The following is a 14,078-nucleotide window of genomic DNA, read 5'->3' on the forward strand; positions in this document are numbered from 1 at the left end:
CTCCCTCTGTCCCATCTCAAATGATTGACTGCTTTTCAGCATATGTTTAAGGAAAATGATACTAGTAATCAATAGTTAAAATGGAGAGAAAGTAAAGTAAGAGAGAAAATAATGTAGATATATCTTTGGAAAACAATGGTAAAAAAGAAATCAATCACTTGAGCTGGACGGAGGGAGTATTATTCTATTAACCGAGTATAATTGTTAAAATAAATTATATGCATATGGAGTAGGTTAGCAGCATATGAAATGAAGTCATGCACACAGATTTGGTACGTTGTTGGGTGGTTAGGATATAAATGGTTTCAAAATTTCCAGTTTTCTCTATCCAGAGCTTATAGTATAATTTAATCTAATTCAATTTGCGGTTTATAAATTACCAATCTATCATGGGGAAGGACAAATAAAATATGTTCCAGCCCACTACTATAAATCCCCAATGGTAAAATAATCAATCATACACACAGAAACTAAAAACCAAAATGAAGCTAATATGAAACATCATAAACTAATTAATCTTATTTAAAATATAAATTTTAAAATTCAACGATGTGTATATAGTGGAGTATATTGTAAGTATTGATACACAAATTATACTCAAACAATTTGTATTAGGGATAGGGAATATTAATTTAGATCTAGGAATGGTATAAATGGGATTTCAAAATCAAATTTAGCAAATGGGCCATTCTTGTAAGGGCAGCTTGTTTATAAGCTAACCAATTTGATCTTAGAAGTGCCAACTAAATTGATAGGCCCAATTCTTAAAAGTTGACTAAAATAAAACTATGAATATTAGATCAATTGTGACAGGCTTGAAAAATTATATACTCAAACTCAATCTGTCCCTAAAAATAAATAATATTTGAAGCTAGGGTTGGTCGATATCGTATCGAAAGCGTTGTATCGTGTATCGTATCGAAAAGTCGATATTGAAGAATTTCATATCGTTATCGTATCGAAAGTTTGATAAAAGAATTTCATATCATTATCGTGTCGATATTTCGATATATCGTACCGAAATTCGATATATCGTTAAATATCGAAATATATATCGAAATTTTTTGATATATATCGAAAATAAAATATCGATATCGAAAATTTTCGATATAAAACGATATATCAATTTCATATCGTTGTCGTATCGAAAACTTACGATACGGTATCGTATCGTATCGTATCAAAATTCGATATATTTCGATATTTTTCAATACGATACGGGCGATATATCATTTTTTCGGTATTTTCCAGTCCTATTTGAAACAACATAAGTTTTAATGAACAATCAATAAAGTAAGAAAAATAAAAAATCAAATGATTAAAATATTGTTAATGAAGAATTGAAACCTTTTCATAAGAGAGAAAAAATTCCTTAAATGAAAATATCTATTTTTAAAGGGATATTCTAAAATGGCAATATTTTTAGTGGACGGAGGAAGGATGTTCGTAATAATCCATGACGAAAATATCCGACTTTCAAGCATAATTAAATGTTAATGTTTTATTTAGTCAAACAACAATATTTCCCTTATTTATAGTCATTAATGCATTAGTGGTGAGGTTCATTTGCCTTTTTTTTTTCCGACTATTATACGTGATACAATACCATTTTTGGTGACGTAAGATAATTATGAATAAATTTAAATTTCATGATTTTCCGATTAACTTATTAAGTACTGGATCAAATCAATTTCACCAAATTTTATAAGTTTCCAGTTAGTTTTCCTATTGTGATATAATATTATCCCAAAGTATTTATTTTGAACATATCCTAAACTCTGTTTTTGACCAATTGACATCAAATTACAAATTTGGAAATACGTACATATGTAAAGGTACTTTTTTGTTTCTATAGTAAATTCTTTTAATACTATATGCTTATTTATATATGGTTTACCAAATATTTAATTGATTGAAATAACTGAAAATTTACTTTTATTGAAATTTGCTAAAGATGCTTTATTCCTTTTGTATTTCTCTTTTCCAACGCCAAATTTTAATTTTTGTTCTTAAAGCATCTCCAACGGTCGGCCAGCTGACCAGAAGCTAGCCGATTCCCGGTGATGGCCGGTCCGCTGGCCGAATCGTAGGAAGCGTCGAGCGTGGAATCGGCTAGAGAATCGGCGAGCGCTTCGCCGAATCACAAGCGCTAGCCGAAGCGCTTTTCATGTCATTCCGCATCAAAACCATCGTAGGCTTACTGATCAGCCATACGCAAATTTTTATTTTATTTTATTTCCGAAGACACTATGATATACATTAAATTGGACGCCATTTTGGGGTTTGCGTGGCTTGTTTTAACTTGCTTTCTCTCTCTCTGAATTTATGTACAAGAGCAATAACGCGAAATGGAGAACAACAGCGACTATCATCCAGATGGCGAGTGGGTCCTCAAACTCCCACGGTACCCGTGGGAGGTGGATGGGGACCGATAGGTGGGTACTATAATATGTACCAATGGCAGCCAGAGATGATGGTCGTGATGGCCCCCGAAGTGTAGTGGGATATCGGGCGAGCCGGGGGATGCCGGAGAAATGACAGATGATGCCGGGGTGGGGGCCAGGATAGCAGAGGATGCACGACCGAAGATTCGAAGGCTTCAGCCGGGAATACGGCCAGAGGGGAGGGACAATGTCTATCGCCCCGATCTGTTTCCCTCTTGACTGTGTCTTCCCACACATCGGCCCCAGTGGGGACTCAGATTCACTGGAGATGACATTTTCTCCCTAGAGGAGTTGTTGGAACAAGTCGAACGATATGATGACACTCCCATTCATACTGAGGGGAAGTCGATTCAGAGCGACGAGGGCAGGAGTCGGGGTGCACCGAAGAAGAAGAAGGGCAAAGGGGTGGTCGGCGAGTCGCCGTAGCCGGCTGATGACGACGGTGTACGGAGGAAGTGGACGGATGATGAGAACGTCGCGTTGTCCAAGGTTTGGGTGTCTGTTTGTGATGATCTCCTCGTTTCGAACAATCAGAAGGATAGTCAGCATGTGGGCTAAAATTACGGCTGACCTACAAGAGGAATTGCCCGCATGGGAAGACACATCTGGTGGGAGGAGTGCCGGAAGGGGTGGGAGACGAATCAGAATACTGCAGTCTTCCGATTTGCGGGCTTGTACACCACCGTCCTTAGCGGGGAGACCAGGTGGCCAGACTGACGAGGACTGCAGGAGGATAGCGGAGAGAGCATTCCCCGTGCCGGGGCTGTATAAGGAATTCACCTGGCGGATCCAGAAACTTAAAACGGAGGGGGCGAAGTGAAATAAAAAATAAAATAATAAATATTATTAACTTCAATATATATTTTTTTATAATAACAAAAATTACATATTACAATTCAAGTAGCACTTGCATCCGCTAATCGCAACAACTGGCTTCTACGGGTATCCATATTTTGAAAACGTGTCAAGATTCTTTCATTAGAAACAGTGGCGAAGATGGCCCTTTCACTGTATATCACCAAACTATCATTCAACCATTCATCTTCCATCCTGTTCCGCCAATCAGTCTTGACAATTTTCATATCAGAAAATACTCTTTCAACGGATGCAGTTGCTACGGGTAAAAGTAATACCAATTCAATCAAGCGATAAACTAATGGAAAATATATATGCTTCTAAATTTTATATTTAATTAAATGCATTTTTTTAGTTATAAATTTATAATTGTTATATGACATATCAATTATCACGTATGGACTATGGAGTGTGGACTGCTGCTATTGTGCTTAGTTATATTTGTGATTGAATGTGGGCTTTAAATTTATAGTACTTGGGCTTCAAGAAGTTAGACCCAAGTTGAATTTGAATAACAACTATTACTCTTCTTCTCAGGCCAGCCTCACTGTGACGGAAATTTGGAATTCGGAAGGGGAGGGGCGACGTCGGAGCCTATCAGAGGGGGCGACGTTGGAAAATTTATGTCCCGGTCCATGTAAGCGGTGGGGTTTGGTGCCCCTTGCACGAGCGGAAGACTTGTACAAAACAAATAAATCAGACGTAGGATCTATTTGGCCCGATTATGCGATTAATCAATTCGCATGTTAAACAGATAATTGCATGCTATAACGCAAATAATTCATGCTCATAGAAAATAAATCCTAAACATGATTTCTACGGTTTAGAGTTACCGATTTGGTTCTCCAAAGAATCGATGATTGTGATTGCTCGCGCCTTCTCCACTTGATGATCTTCAATACTAGGCCACGGATCTTCTCTGCAGTTTCGAACTGTATCTCGATATCGAGGGTGGGGTGATCTTTATCAAAATACTAGGACTCGAATAAAGAGGAACGGGGAAGAAATCCTTCTCCAATTGGGAGAGAAATTCGAACTCCTCTAGGTAGAGGGGAGCGAAAATTATGAGTAATAATAATTATTATTTCTATCTCAGCTATTCTCCTGTTTATATTAAGTTCCTTTTTGGGCCCAGACGGGGATCTATGGAAGGTTTTGGATATGGGCTCCCCCAATTGGCTTTTCACTAATTAAAAATTGAACCCACAATTTAATACAAGCTTATATTGGAATATTACGAGCAGCCACTACGGAAAGTAATATTGAACTCTCCTCATCCAAATCCGAAATTACAAGTAATTCGGGTTTCCGTTATTTATATTATTTATTTCTCGCTTAAGATATAAATGTCCATTAATTAATTAATGTATGCTACTTTTATGGACTTAATTAATTAATATCTTATTTATTCCAAGAGTGGACTTAGCAAGAAACATTTATTTATTATTCACAGAGTGATAAAACTCCAACTGGCCAGTTTTACGGAATAATAAAACCTTGTTCGAAAGCTCCTCTTGAGGACATTATCAAACGAGACTCACCTCGCGCACGATTCTAACATAATAGCAATCCTAGCACCACTAGATATTAATCACCACTACCCAATATACCAGGATTATTGGGTTGCGAAAAACCCGCACCATTTGATAAGTCAAAGTAGTGCATAATCAATACAGTATGCTCAATGCTAACGTATGTAGATTAAGAAATAGTTATTTATCAAGACCTAGTTCTTTCAGTAGATAGCATAAGACACGTCTTGCTGTTAGATCCGTTCCGGTGCTATACCACACCAATGTCATCTTATTTCGGTAAAGCGCTTAGAAATAATTAATTTGACATTCTGTAACCTTTCGCGATAGGTAGTCTAAGCCTATCTGAGTTGTGAATTCTTAACTTTTCTTTTGCAAAGTATTGCATAGAACCGACTGTTTTTACCTTAAAGTGGACGACACCTAAACCGGTCTACTAAGGCAAAAAACTTAAACTTTGTTTGCTTCTTATACATTTAAATGTTTATAAAACATCTTATAAATGCACAAGCAAACACAAATGTAATAATATAATGAGATTCTATTCGTGCGAAACTTGCTCGAATAATACTGAATCGGGTTCAAAGTGGATTGTAGAGTTTTTCGTATACAAGCAAGATTCTATTCATCCGTACAAACCGCTTTGGAAATATGCTTTTCGTCATACCTAAACCTAACTTGATGCAAAGCCGGGTCGACGAAGGAGAAGCGGGGTTCCCCCTCCTCCCCTTCCCCCATCCGCCACTGCCACGCTGGAGCGCTATCACGATGCTGATGGATTCCCGAGAAGTTCGGACGGGTGTCGAGGCATCGCTGGCCGAAGAAGCGTGGCTGAACGCTTGCCGGTGACCACGGCGGCGCGGTGGCTCCCACGAGCTCCCCGACGATGTTCAGAGAGTTCCCGACTCCTCCATCGTTCACTCGCCACACTCGCCCGGTTTGTCGAGAGAAGGGCACAACAGTGCAGCCAGGGGAGGCGCCCGGTTGGCCAGTGGCCACGCCTAGATCGCCCTGCATCGGGTGTCAATTGCAGCAGGCGAGAATGCATAAAGTCATAAGAGAATGGAGAGCGGCAACTGATCCCGTGGAGAAGAGGTTTCATCATGACCTCCCCGAGAGTATACAGGTCGATTTGGTGGCGGCCGCGGCAGAGGTGGGGGGCTCAGATGCGACAGGTTTGGGGGTCCCGCGAAGCGGCGATGACAACAACGATGAGTAGAGTGAGGCGGGGGCTCGTGTGTGAAAGCCCGTTTTTTTTATTATGTACTTTTTCTTAATTAATGTACTTTTTTTTATTTAAATGAAATTAATGAATTTTTCCGTATATGTGTCGTACATTTAATTTCGTATTTTACGTTTAATTCCGTAAATTTAGTTGTTTTTTTAAATTTTGATTGTTTTGGCTAGCTAGCCCTATTGTTTGTCTAGTTGTTTGTCTTGATGATGTAGTAGGAGAAATTTTAGTGTTGATGATGTGACAAAAGGAGTTTGTGACTAGCCTATAGCTAATCTATTCCTATTGGAGATGCTCTTAGCTATATATTCCTATTTAATCTTAAATATGTAAAGTCAATGAACATATCCCATTTTGGAATTTTGTCGCTCCAAACTAAACCCTACACTTTCAATGGAGAACGAAGGAAGCAGCAACAATGGCAGTGAAGTCCCTCCGTCTCAGCCGCTAGAGTCTCTTTCCATTTCTCCTCAACCGCAGTAAGTCCTCTCTAGTCCTATAGGCAGATTTTATCATGATCTAGAATTTTAAGTAGTTGGATTAAACTGTATAGGCTGAGCTTGAAGGAGAGGTTCGATTTAATAAGGAGCATCGGTGAGGAGTGCATACAGGAGGATGAATTGGAGAGATTGTTGGCGAAGAAGCCTCAGATTGTCTGCTATGATGGATTTGAACCTTCTGGAAGGATGCATATTGCTCAGGTTACTGAATTGAATCCATTTCCTTGTATAGTCTAGCGGAAATATTCTCTTTGTTTTCAATATTTGATTAATTGTTTTGTTTGTATTTGGTATTGTTAAGCGTGTGCAGAATTTGATGATTAGTAGATTTATTTATTCCTTCAGTTGATGGGAAAAATGCTTCATTAGGTATTTCTGGAAATTGTCAGACTTTTTAATGAATCTAGTTTGTCATCATCTGAGTGTGGATCTGTGGCCTCTGGCTTGATTTGAATTTGATTTTTAAATAGAACTGTTGCTGCAGAGTATTTTTAGCACCAAAATTCTGAGGACTTGGATCTCATATAGTAGGATAGTGATATAGGGTTATATGATTTTGATTTGCTCTGATGGGATGTGATTGTGCAATAGCACTTTTTGGTGGTGGATTTCACTTGTCATAACATAAACTCTTATCCTTGAACATGAATATACCTGTAAATTTTGGAAACAATATAATGTAGATGCTTATGTGTGATAATGTCTGATGGAACGATCGAACATCTATGTTCAGGGAGTTATGAAGGCAATCAATGTCAACAAACTGACTTCTGCTGGATGCAGTGTGAAGATATGGATTGCAGATTGGTTCGCACAGCTGAATAACAAAATGGGTGGTGACTTAAAAAAAATTCAAGTGATTGGGCAATACCTAATTGAGATTTGGAAAGCTGTAGGAATGAACCTCGAAGGAGGTCAGGTAGAATTTCTATGGTCTTCTGAGGAGATCAACTCCCGGGCTCACGAGTACTGGCCCCTTGTAATGGACATAGCTAGAAGAAACAAGCTTCCTAGGATTTTGAGGTATGAAATCCTTCTAATTCTGCTAAGTGAATGTCTATTCACAACCGTTATATCTTAGCTTTTGTTGTCTTTTAGGTGCTGTCAAATTATGGGCCGGTCAGAGCAAGATGAATTGTCAGCAGCCCAGATATTCTATCCATGCATGCAATGCGCCGATATATTCTTTCTTAAGGTGATTTTTTATGAACACAGTGTATAGTTATGCTTTTGTTGCTTGGATTAATTTGGAAATGACATACTGTTTGAGTATATAAAAGTAAAACTAATAGTGCACACTATATTTGTTTAGCTTTGATTTGTTAATTATGATTCATTACTTTTCTATAGTGATGAGAAACAGAAATATTATCAATGAACTTTGAAGGCAAGACACATCAGATAACAATATTGTGACTTGTGAATTTGTGCATTGAAACAGGCTGACATCTGCCAATTGGGTATGGACCAGCGCAAAGTGAATATGTTGGCTAGGGAATATTGTGATGACATCAAAAGAAAAAACAAGCCTATTATACTGTCTCATCGTAAGCATAATATTACCATTTTCACAAACGTGACAGTCCTATTAAAATTATGTTAAATTTAATTGTTTTAAATTACACGCAGATATGCTCCCTGGTCTGCAGGAAGGACAGGAGAAGATGTCAAAGAGTGATCCATCTTCTTCTATCTTCATGGAGGATGAAGAGGTATTATCTATTTCCAGTTTCCAACAAAGGACCATGATCAGCAATTTCTTATTATAGCTTTACACTTTTACTTGTGAGTCTCTGCTAGCTTGATAAATACAAATGTCACAGGCTGAGGTGAACTTGAAGATAAAGAAAGCCTTCTGCCCCCCAAAAGTGGTGGAAAAGAACCCATGCCTAGAGTACATCAAATACATTGTTATCCCATGGTTCAATGAGTTCACAGTTGAGCGAAAACCAGAGAACGGGGGTGATAAGTGAGTCCTGGCTTCTGATTTTATTTTACACTTGCCTATCTAGTCCCAGTCTTGGGTGACTTGCTTAAACCTTTTATTTTCAATCCATATTGCAGAAATATATATGTTGGTATTAATTAATTTGGAACATTTTATAGCTATTTTCTTTACACATTCACATCCTTCAGGACTTACAAGAGTTTTGAAGATTTAGTTGGTGACTACGAAAGTGGAGAGCTTCATCCTGGAGATCTCAAACCTGCTCTTGCTAAATCACTAAACCGGATACTGCAGGTAATATTTATCTGTACCTTACATCAGTTATAGCTTTGACTGTTTAAGTATTGATTTACATATATAATTATTCCTCTTGGCACGACCCAAGTGTTTGTTTTTGAAACGACTCATATTTTGCTATGTTTCATGTTCTTTTCCATGTGAGCTTATCAGCAATATTTTTACTTAGATTCAGATCTCATATAGCTACCGACTTGATTCTTGTTATTACGAGTATCTGAACCTGTTGGCCTGGTTGACTAATAGGAAAAGCACAGAATCCAATTTATGAACCTATATGAAGAATTGATTTCCTGACTCAAACTCAGTTCCCGTTCTTTTGTTACCTGCATATTAACTTAGCCTTGTAACACTATGCAGCCGGTACGTGATCATTTCATTAACGATCCGAAGGCTAAGGATCTACTGAAAAGAGTGAAGGTATGCACATTTTGACTTCTTTCTCTACTTTGAACTGCATGGAACTGATGACTTCTTTATTTTCCTTGTTAATTTTACTATCTACGTTTATTACCTTATTGCCTTTTTATAATATTTTGCATATATGCTCCATGCTCTGCAGGGTTACAAGGTTACCAGATGATGTATTGTCTAATGAAAGCAAAACCACACATACTGTTCTGACAGAGGGGATTCCAAACTTTTGGTCTTATCATCACAATAGCAATGTTATTAACTTCTTTTTCCCTTGGGAATAGCAATACTTTTTTTAATTTTTTTTAATGTTAGAATCTTGTTATTCATTCTACACAAGACAATATACTGGTGACCTATTTATATTTCAGTAGAAACAAACACAGCATTTACCCAAATGAAGATCAATTTTGCTTAAAGCATTCATGCCATGTATACTTAAATATTTATATCTAATAGTACTCCATTTTCTACCAAATATGATATTGATAAGTTGTTATATTGCACTCCCTTATCCGAATCAAACAGTATATCATACCTTATCCCATAATGCGTATCACATGAGCCCAAAGCATGCATGAATTAAAGCTGTCTTGCAAGCAATCCTTGGCCAACGACAAGAGTTTCTCGTTCCCTGCATCGTCTGAAATTATGCTGCTAATAAGCTTCCTGCAACGTCAAGTGTAATTACAGCCACTGGTCCAGTTAATCCTAACCCTGGATTGTTTAGGCCGACCACACGCAAATTAACCCACGTTTCTGCTGCTTCCTGACACCGCACACAAGCTAAACAAGAGCAGGAAGATGAAGATGAAGATGCTGATTGAAGACATGGTTGTGCAAGATTGAGACAGGGTAATTGCGATATGCCCTTTTTAGCTAGTTTTTATGTGATGATCTTTGTATATCTAAGTTCAAATTTGCGTTTAAGATTCGAGTTATTGAAAGCAGGAGCTACAGAGGGTGACCGATGAACATGGAATGACGAACATCTGATGAAATATGACGAGCTTAGTGTTCTACCGTACGAGAGCAGCCATGAAAATCATAATTAAGTACATATCTATTATAATTAATGGTGAAGACACTTCTACGACAGTGATTGATAGAAAAATCAGGATACAGAGACAACAATACAAATAACAAATGGTGAGAAACCATTGTCATAAGCCTCAAGAAAAAGCAGTTTATATAAAAGAGGGCATTGTCGAAATCTACTTCTGGCTCTTCTTTTTCCACAGGTCTCCAAACATTCTGATGCCTTTCCTCTTTTCACTTCCAAAATCATCATCTCCATCGTCTATAAGTCCAGGTGAGCCTGCATAACCCGTATACCCACCAACATGATCGAACGTGTTGCCATAGACTTTATCCATTGATCCACATCTCTCCGATATCCTCCTCCCGTTCACCTCCATCCCCCCAGCCAGAACAGAAGCTGCTGCATCGGCTGCTTTTCGCCATTGCTCAGTTTGTACACGAAGCATCTTCATCTCATTTTCTAGCAACTCTTTGGCCTTTTCCGTCGCTTCTAACTTTTCTTTCATCTGGGAAGCACCATGTTTACTCTTCTCCAGTTCTTCGCTAACCACACTCAACTTCTGGTTCAGTCCATCAACCTCAGATTGAGCCGATGATATCTTCAGCAACTTCTCATCAAGCTGGCTCTTTAGGCTCTCATTTTCTTGACGAAAAACATCCAATTCTTTTTCCTTCTCGTCCAAACGGGCTTTCAGCAAGTTTATCTCCTCGTTCTTTGAAGCCAACTCATCAACCAACGGATTCTCCGGCTCAGCAGTTGCTGGCGTTTCAACTGATAACGAAACAGTCTTAGGTTTGAGTTCATCATCTTCAGCTGGCAGTTCTGGTTCAGCCTTAGGCTCCTCCACAGTTGTCTTCTCATTAGGAACTTCAAAAACATCAGTTTCGTCCTGGATTTCGTCTGATGCTTCATACACTGCTGTGCTATCCTTCTCGCTCACTTTTCGCGCCTCAGCTGGAGTCGAGTGCTTTTCTACGATTTCCAATGACTCAGGAGCCTTCTGTGGTTTCTTAGGCTTCTTCTCAAGTTGATCTTGCCCCACCTTTTTCGCACTCCCGGTTAACACTATCTGTCCCTTCAGACTCTTGAGCTCCTGCTCTGCAAGGCCAAGCTGAGATTCCAAATCCGCAATTCGAGTTCCTAGTTTCTTCTGATTCGACGGGTTAGACTGGGTGCCTCTCTGTATCCGACCATCGCCTACTTTTGGGCTCCTCTCCGTCCTCGGACGAACATGTGTTGGATCGGAATCAGCGCTGGACGTCCTCACGTTAGGAGGCCCCCGAGGAGATTGCCGTTGAGCTACTTCTGTTACTCTACTGTGATCATCACAAGAGCAAAATGAAAACCAAATCACAAAACACAATCAAATAGGGAGAGACTTCTCATTGGACTGCAAAATACCTTGTTCGTCGCATTTCTCTCTTCTTTCAGGGCAAATCAATGATTTCAACAGCAAAATGAACTTCTAAATTTTGATCTGCTTAATCGAATGAAACAATAAGATAGCAATTCAATAGTCACATCCTTCAAATTCAAACTGCAAAACACAGAAATTGGAGATAACAATCTCAAGTCTCAACCAAATCGCAGGTTTCTTTTAGAATTCAACCACAAATCTAACCTAACACATTGCAGAATCCCCAATCTCTGTAACTCCTAACGAAATTTCACAATCAAAAGGATTCAGCAGTGGATCTACAATCAATTGAAAATGAAAGCAGCCAAAAGAGGGGTAAAGCAAAAGAGAGAGCAGAGCAATCATTCACAGAGGAAAAAGCTCAATATCGCCAATCAATGTGAAGCGAAAAAGTACCAAAACAAAATCGCATAAAAAAGATACTCCTCCATTAACAAAAACTAGGAACAAACATTGAAACAAAAATCGAATAAAAGAAGCACATATGATAAGAAAATCAGACCTTGAGAATAGCTGAAGAGCAGAGGTTAAACTGGATGGGTATTTGCAGAGCAAAGCGGCATTAAATTTGAAACCGCTGTGGCATTTATGAAGACAATTGTGCACTAGCCTGTGTGTGTGTATGACAGCTCTTATTGGGACACGATAAAAGGAGAGATGAGAGAGAAAGGTTGGAAGTTTGAAAGTTCGAATTTTTACGTATAGAGATATAAATTTGGATAAACCGTTGAGATGAGGACAAGAGAGTAATTTCAGAAACATTGGATGGAGGGACGCCAACGGACAAATGTGATACCAACCGAATCTATTTAAAGAGTAATATTTTAATTGTAATTTAATTCTCCCTAAATGTTAATGACACAAAATTGAATTTTGAAATTTACCATAATAGCATCTTGTGCCATTTTTTTAAAAAAAATGCGCCAATAAAGATACATAAGGTCTAGGTAATGTGATCAAATGAAAACTCTAAGTACAAACTCAAAACTATGATCTGGATCATTGAAAAATGTCACCAGATAAAAAAAAACATCAACAGAAAAATATCAACACAATTTTAACGGTATTTAATGATTGATGTTGTGTTGACATTAAAATCTTAAAATTTTACACTGTATTGATATTGTATTAAAACTATGTTGAAGCTATGTTGATTAGTTTTGAATTTGTACTATATATAAGATTACATTTTATCACTATCCTAATGTTTAGAAAAGCAAAACATATTCAAAAGAACATTAAGATAGTCAATATTTGTGTTAATAAGCTCGAGGAGAAATAGCACTTTAATTATGTGTCAACCATTGTCTAATTAAAGGTGAGTCTTAGCATCTTGTGCCATTTTTATGCGAATAGATAATCTCCATGTAATCGGAGTGTTGGATGGAGAGAAATTCAGATAAAAACATTTGTCATTAATCAATATAACCACTAAGAACTATTTTGAAGCATTGAATTCTGAAAATTTACTATTGAGAGTGAAAATTTTATTTTTGAAGCATTGTAAGTGCAAAACTGCAAATAGAGTTATTTTAAACTTCCAATGCAAATATTAATGTTCTCGCAATAATAAAATATTTATTTTAATCATGCAGCCCCATCAATAATCCTACAAAATTATTGGAATTACATTGAGCCGACAAACTATGGTACAAAACTATTATAAATGCTACTAATGTTATCATTAAATTTATTGTTTGTAATCCTTCCGTTACACAATAAGAGACACATTACGTAAAGGGTAAGTAGGTTGCACATTCCACTAACTTATTTCACTTATATTTAATTATAAAATCAATATATAAAAATAGATTTTATATTACTTTAACTTTTCCAACCTAAATGAACTTCTATTAGGGTGTCTCCAATGGCAGACGTCCCGGTCGCCCATCGCAGACGTCCGACCGGACGTCCGCCGTAGTGGGTGGGAAGGGCGCCCACGCCCGTCCCGAGTGCCCGTCGGATGGCCTCGCCCCTCAGCCCGACGTCCTACCTGACGTCCGCCACTGTGGCGTGGGTAGGACGTCCCACTCGGACGTCCCACCGAAAATTAATTTTTTTTTATTTAAAAAAAACTCTATAAATACGGCTCATGTCGAAATTTTAATTCCGTAAATTTTAATGCCTTAAATTTTAATTTTAATTGTGAATTTATTAATTTTATTATGGGAAGTCCTAGTGAAATGGGAAGGGCTAGTGCTGATGTGGCAGACATTTTTTATAGGAAGAGCTAGTGGAGGTTCCAGTGGGAGAGACGCCACCGGAGACACTCTTATGAGACGAAGGGAGTAACATTTAAGTTTATTAAATTATGCATGCGCAGCTTTTTTCAATATACTTATTTTCAACATTTATATATGATACGATACTTTATAGTACTTATTTTTAATATTTT

At 37.9% G+C, this 14,078-nt stretch overlaps 3 protein-coding genes across 4 annotated transcripts in view; 2 read left to right on the forward strand and 1 right to left on the reverse strand.

The window, feature by feature from the left end:
* LOC125206911 (putative callose synthase 8) overlaps positions 1 to 3,264 on the forward strand; it is a 10,865-nt gene extending 7,601 nt beyond the window's left edge. Inside the window, exons 35-37 of the mRNA XM_048106126.1 lie at positions 2,501 to 2,633; positions 2,691 to 2,866; positions 2,979 to 3,264. Coding sequence (XP_047962083.1) covers positions 2,501 to 2,633; positions 2,691 to 2,866; positions 2,979 to 3,264 — 595 coding nt within the window. The remainder of the gene's footprint in view (positions 1 to 2,500; positions 2,634 to 2,690; positions 2,867 to 2,978) is intronic.
* A 3,145-nt stretch (positions 3,265 to 6,409) lies between these two features.
* Positions 6,410 to 9,643, forward strand: LOC125204197 (tyrosine--tRNA ligase 1, cytoplasmic-like). The gene is made up of 10 exons (XM_048102771.1): positions 6,410 to 6,544; positions 6,619 to 6,766; positions 7,299 to 7,588; positions 7,664 to 7,760; positions 8,007 to 8,112; positions 8,195 to 8,277; positions 8,389 to 8,534; positions 8,702 to 8,807; positions 9,171 to 9,230; positions 9,373 to 9,643. Exons 1-10 carry the CDS (start codon positions 6,459 to 6,461, stop codon positions 9,391 to 9,393), a joined length of 1,143 nt encoding a protein of 380 aa, XP_047958728.1. The 5' UTR covers positions 6,410 to 6,458; the 3' UTR covers positions 9,394 to 9,643.
* Positions 9,644 to 10,263: 620 nt separating this feature from the next.
* LOC125203670 (interactor of constitutive active ROPs 1-like) lies at positions 10,264 to 12,335 on the reverse strand. 2 transcript variants are annotated; one of them, XM_048102072.1, is made up of 3 exons: positions 12,186 to 12,335; positions 11,668 to 11,743; positions 10,264 to 11,579 (listed from the first exon to the last, which is right to left on the reverse strand). In XM_048102072.1, the coding sequence occupies exons 2-3, from the start codon at positions 11,679 to 11,681 to the stop codon at positions 10,439 to 10,441; spliced, it is 1,155 nt and encodes a 384-aa protein (XP_047958029.1). In that variant the 5' UTR covers positions 11,682 to 11,743; positions 12,186 to 12,335; the 3' UTR covers positions 10,264 to 10,438. The 2 variants fall into 2 exon arrangements, with proteins under 2 accessions (XP_047958029.1, XP_047958027.1); XM_048102070.1 differs by having other exon boundaries at positions 10,264 to 11,582; positions 12,186 to 12,334.
* Positions 12,336 to 14,078: the final 1,743 nt, after the last annotated feature.

Source organism: Salvia hispanica, chromosome 2, assembly GCF_023119035.1.
Source record: "Salvia hispanica cultivar TCC Black 2014 chromosome 2, UniMelb_Shisp_WGS_1.0, whole genome shotgun sequence".
Taxonomy (NCBI): Eukaryota; Viridiplantae; Streptophyta; class Magnoliopsida; order Lamiales; family Lamiaceae; genus Salvia; species Salvia hispanica.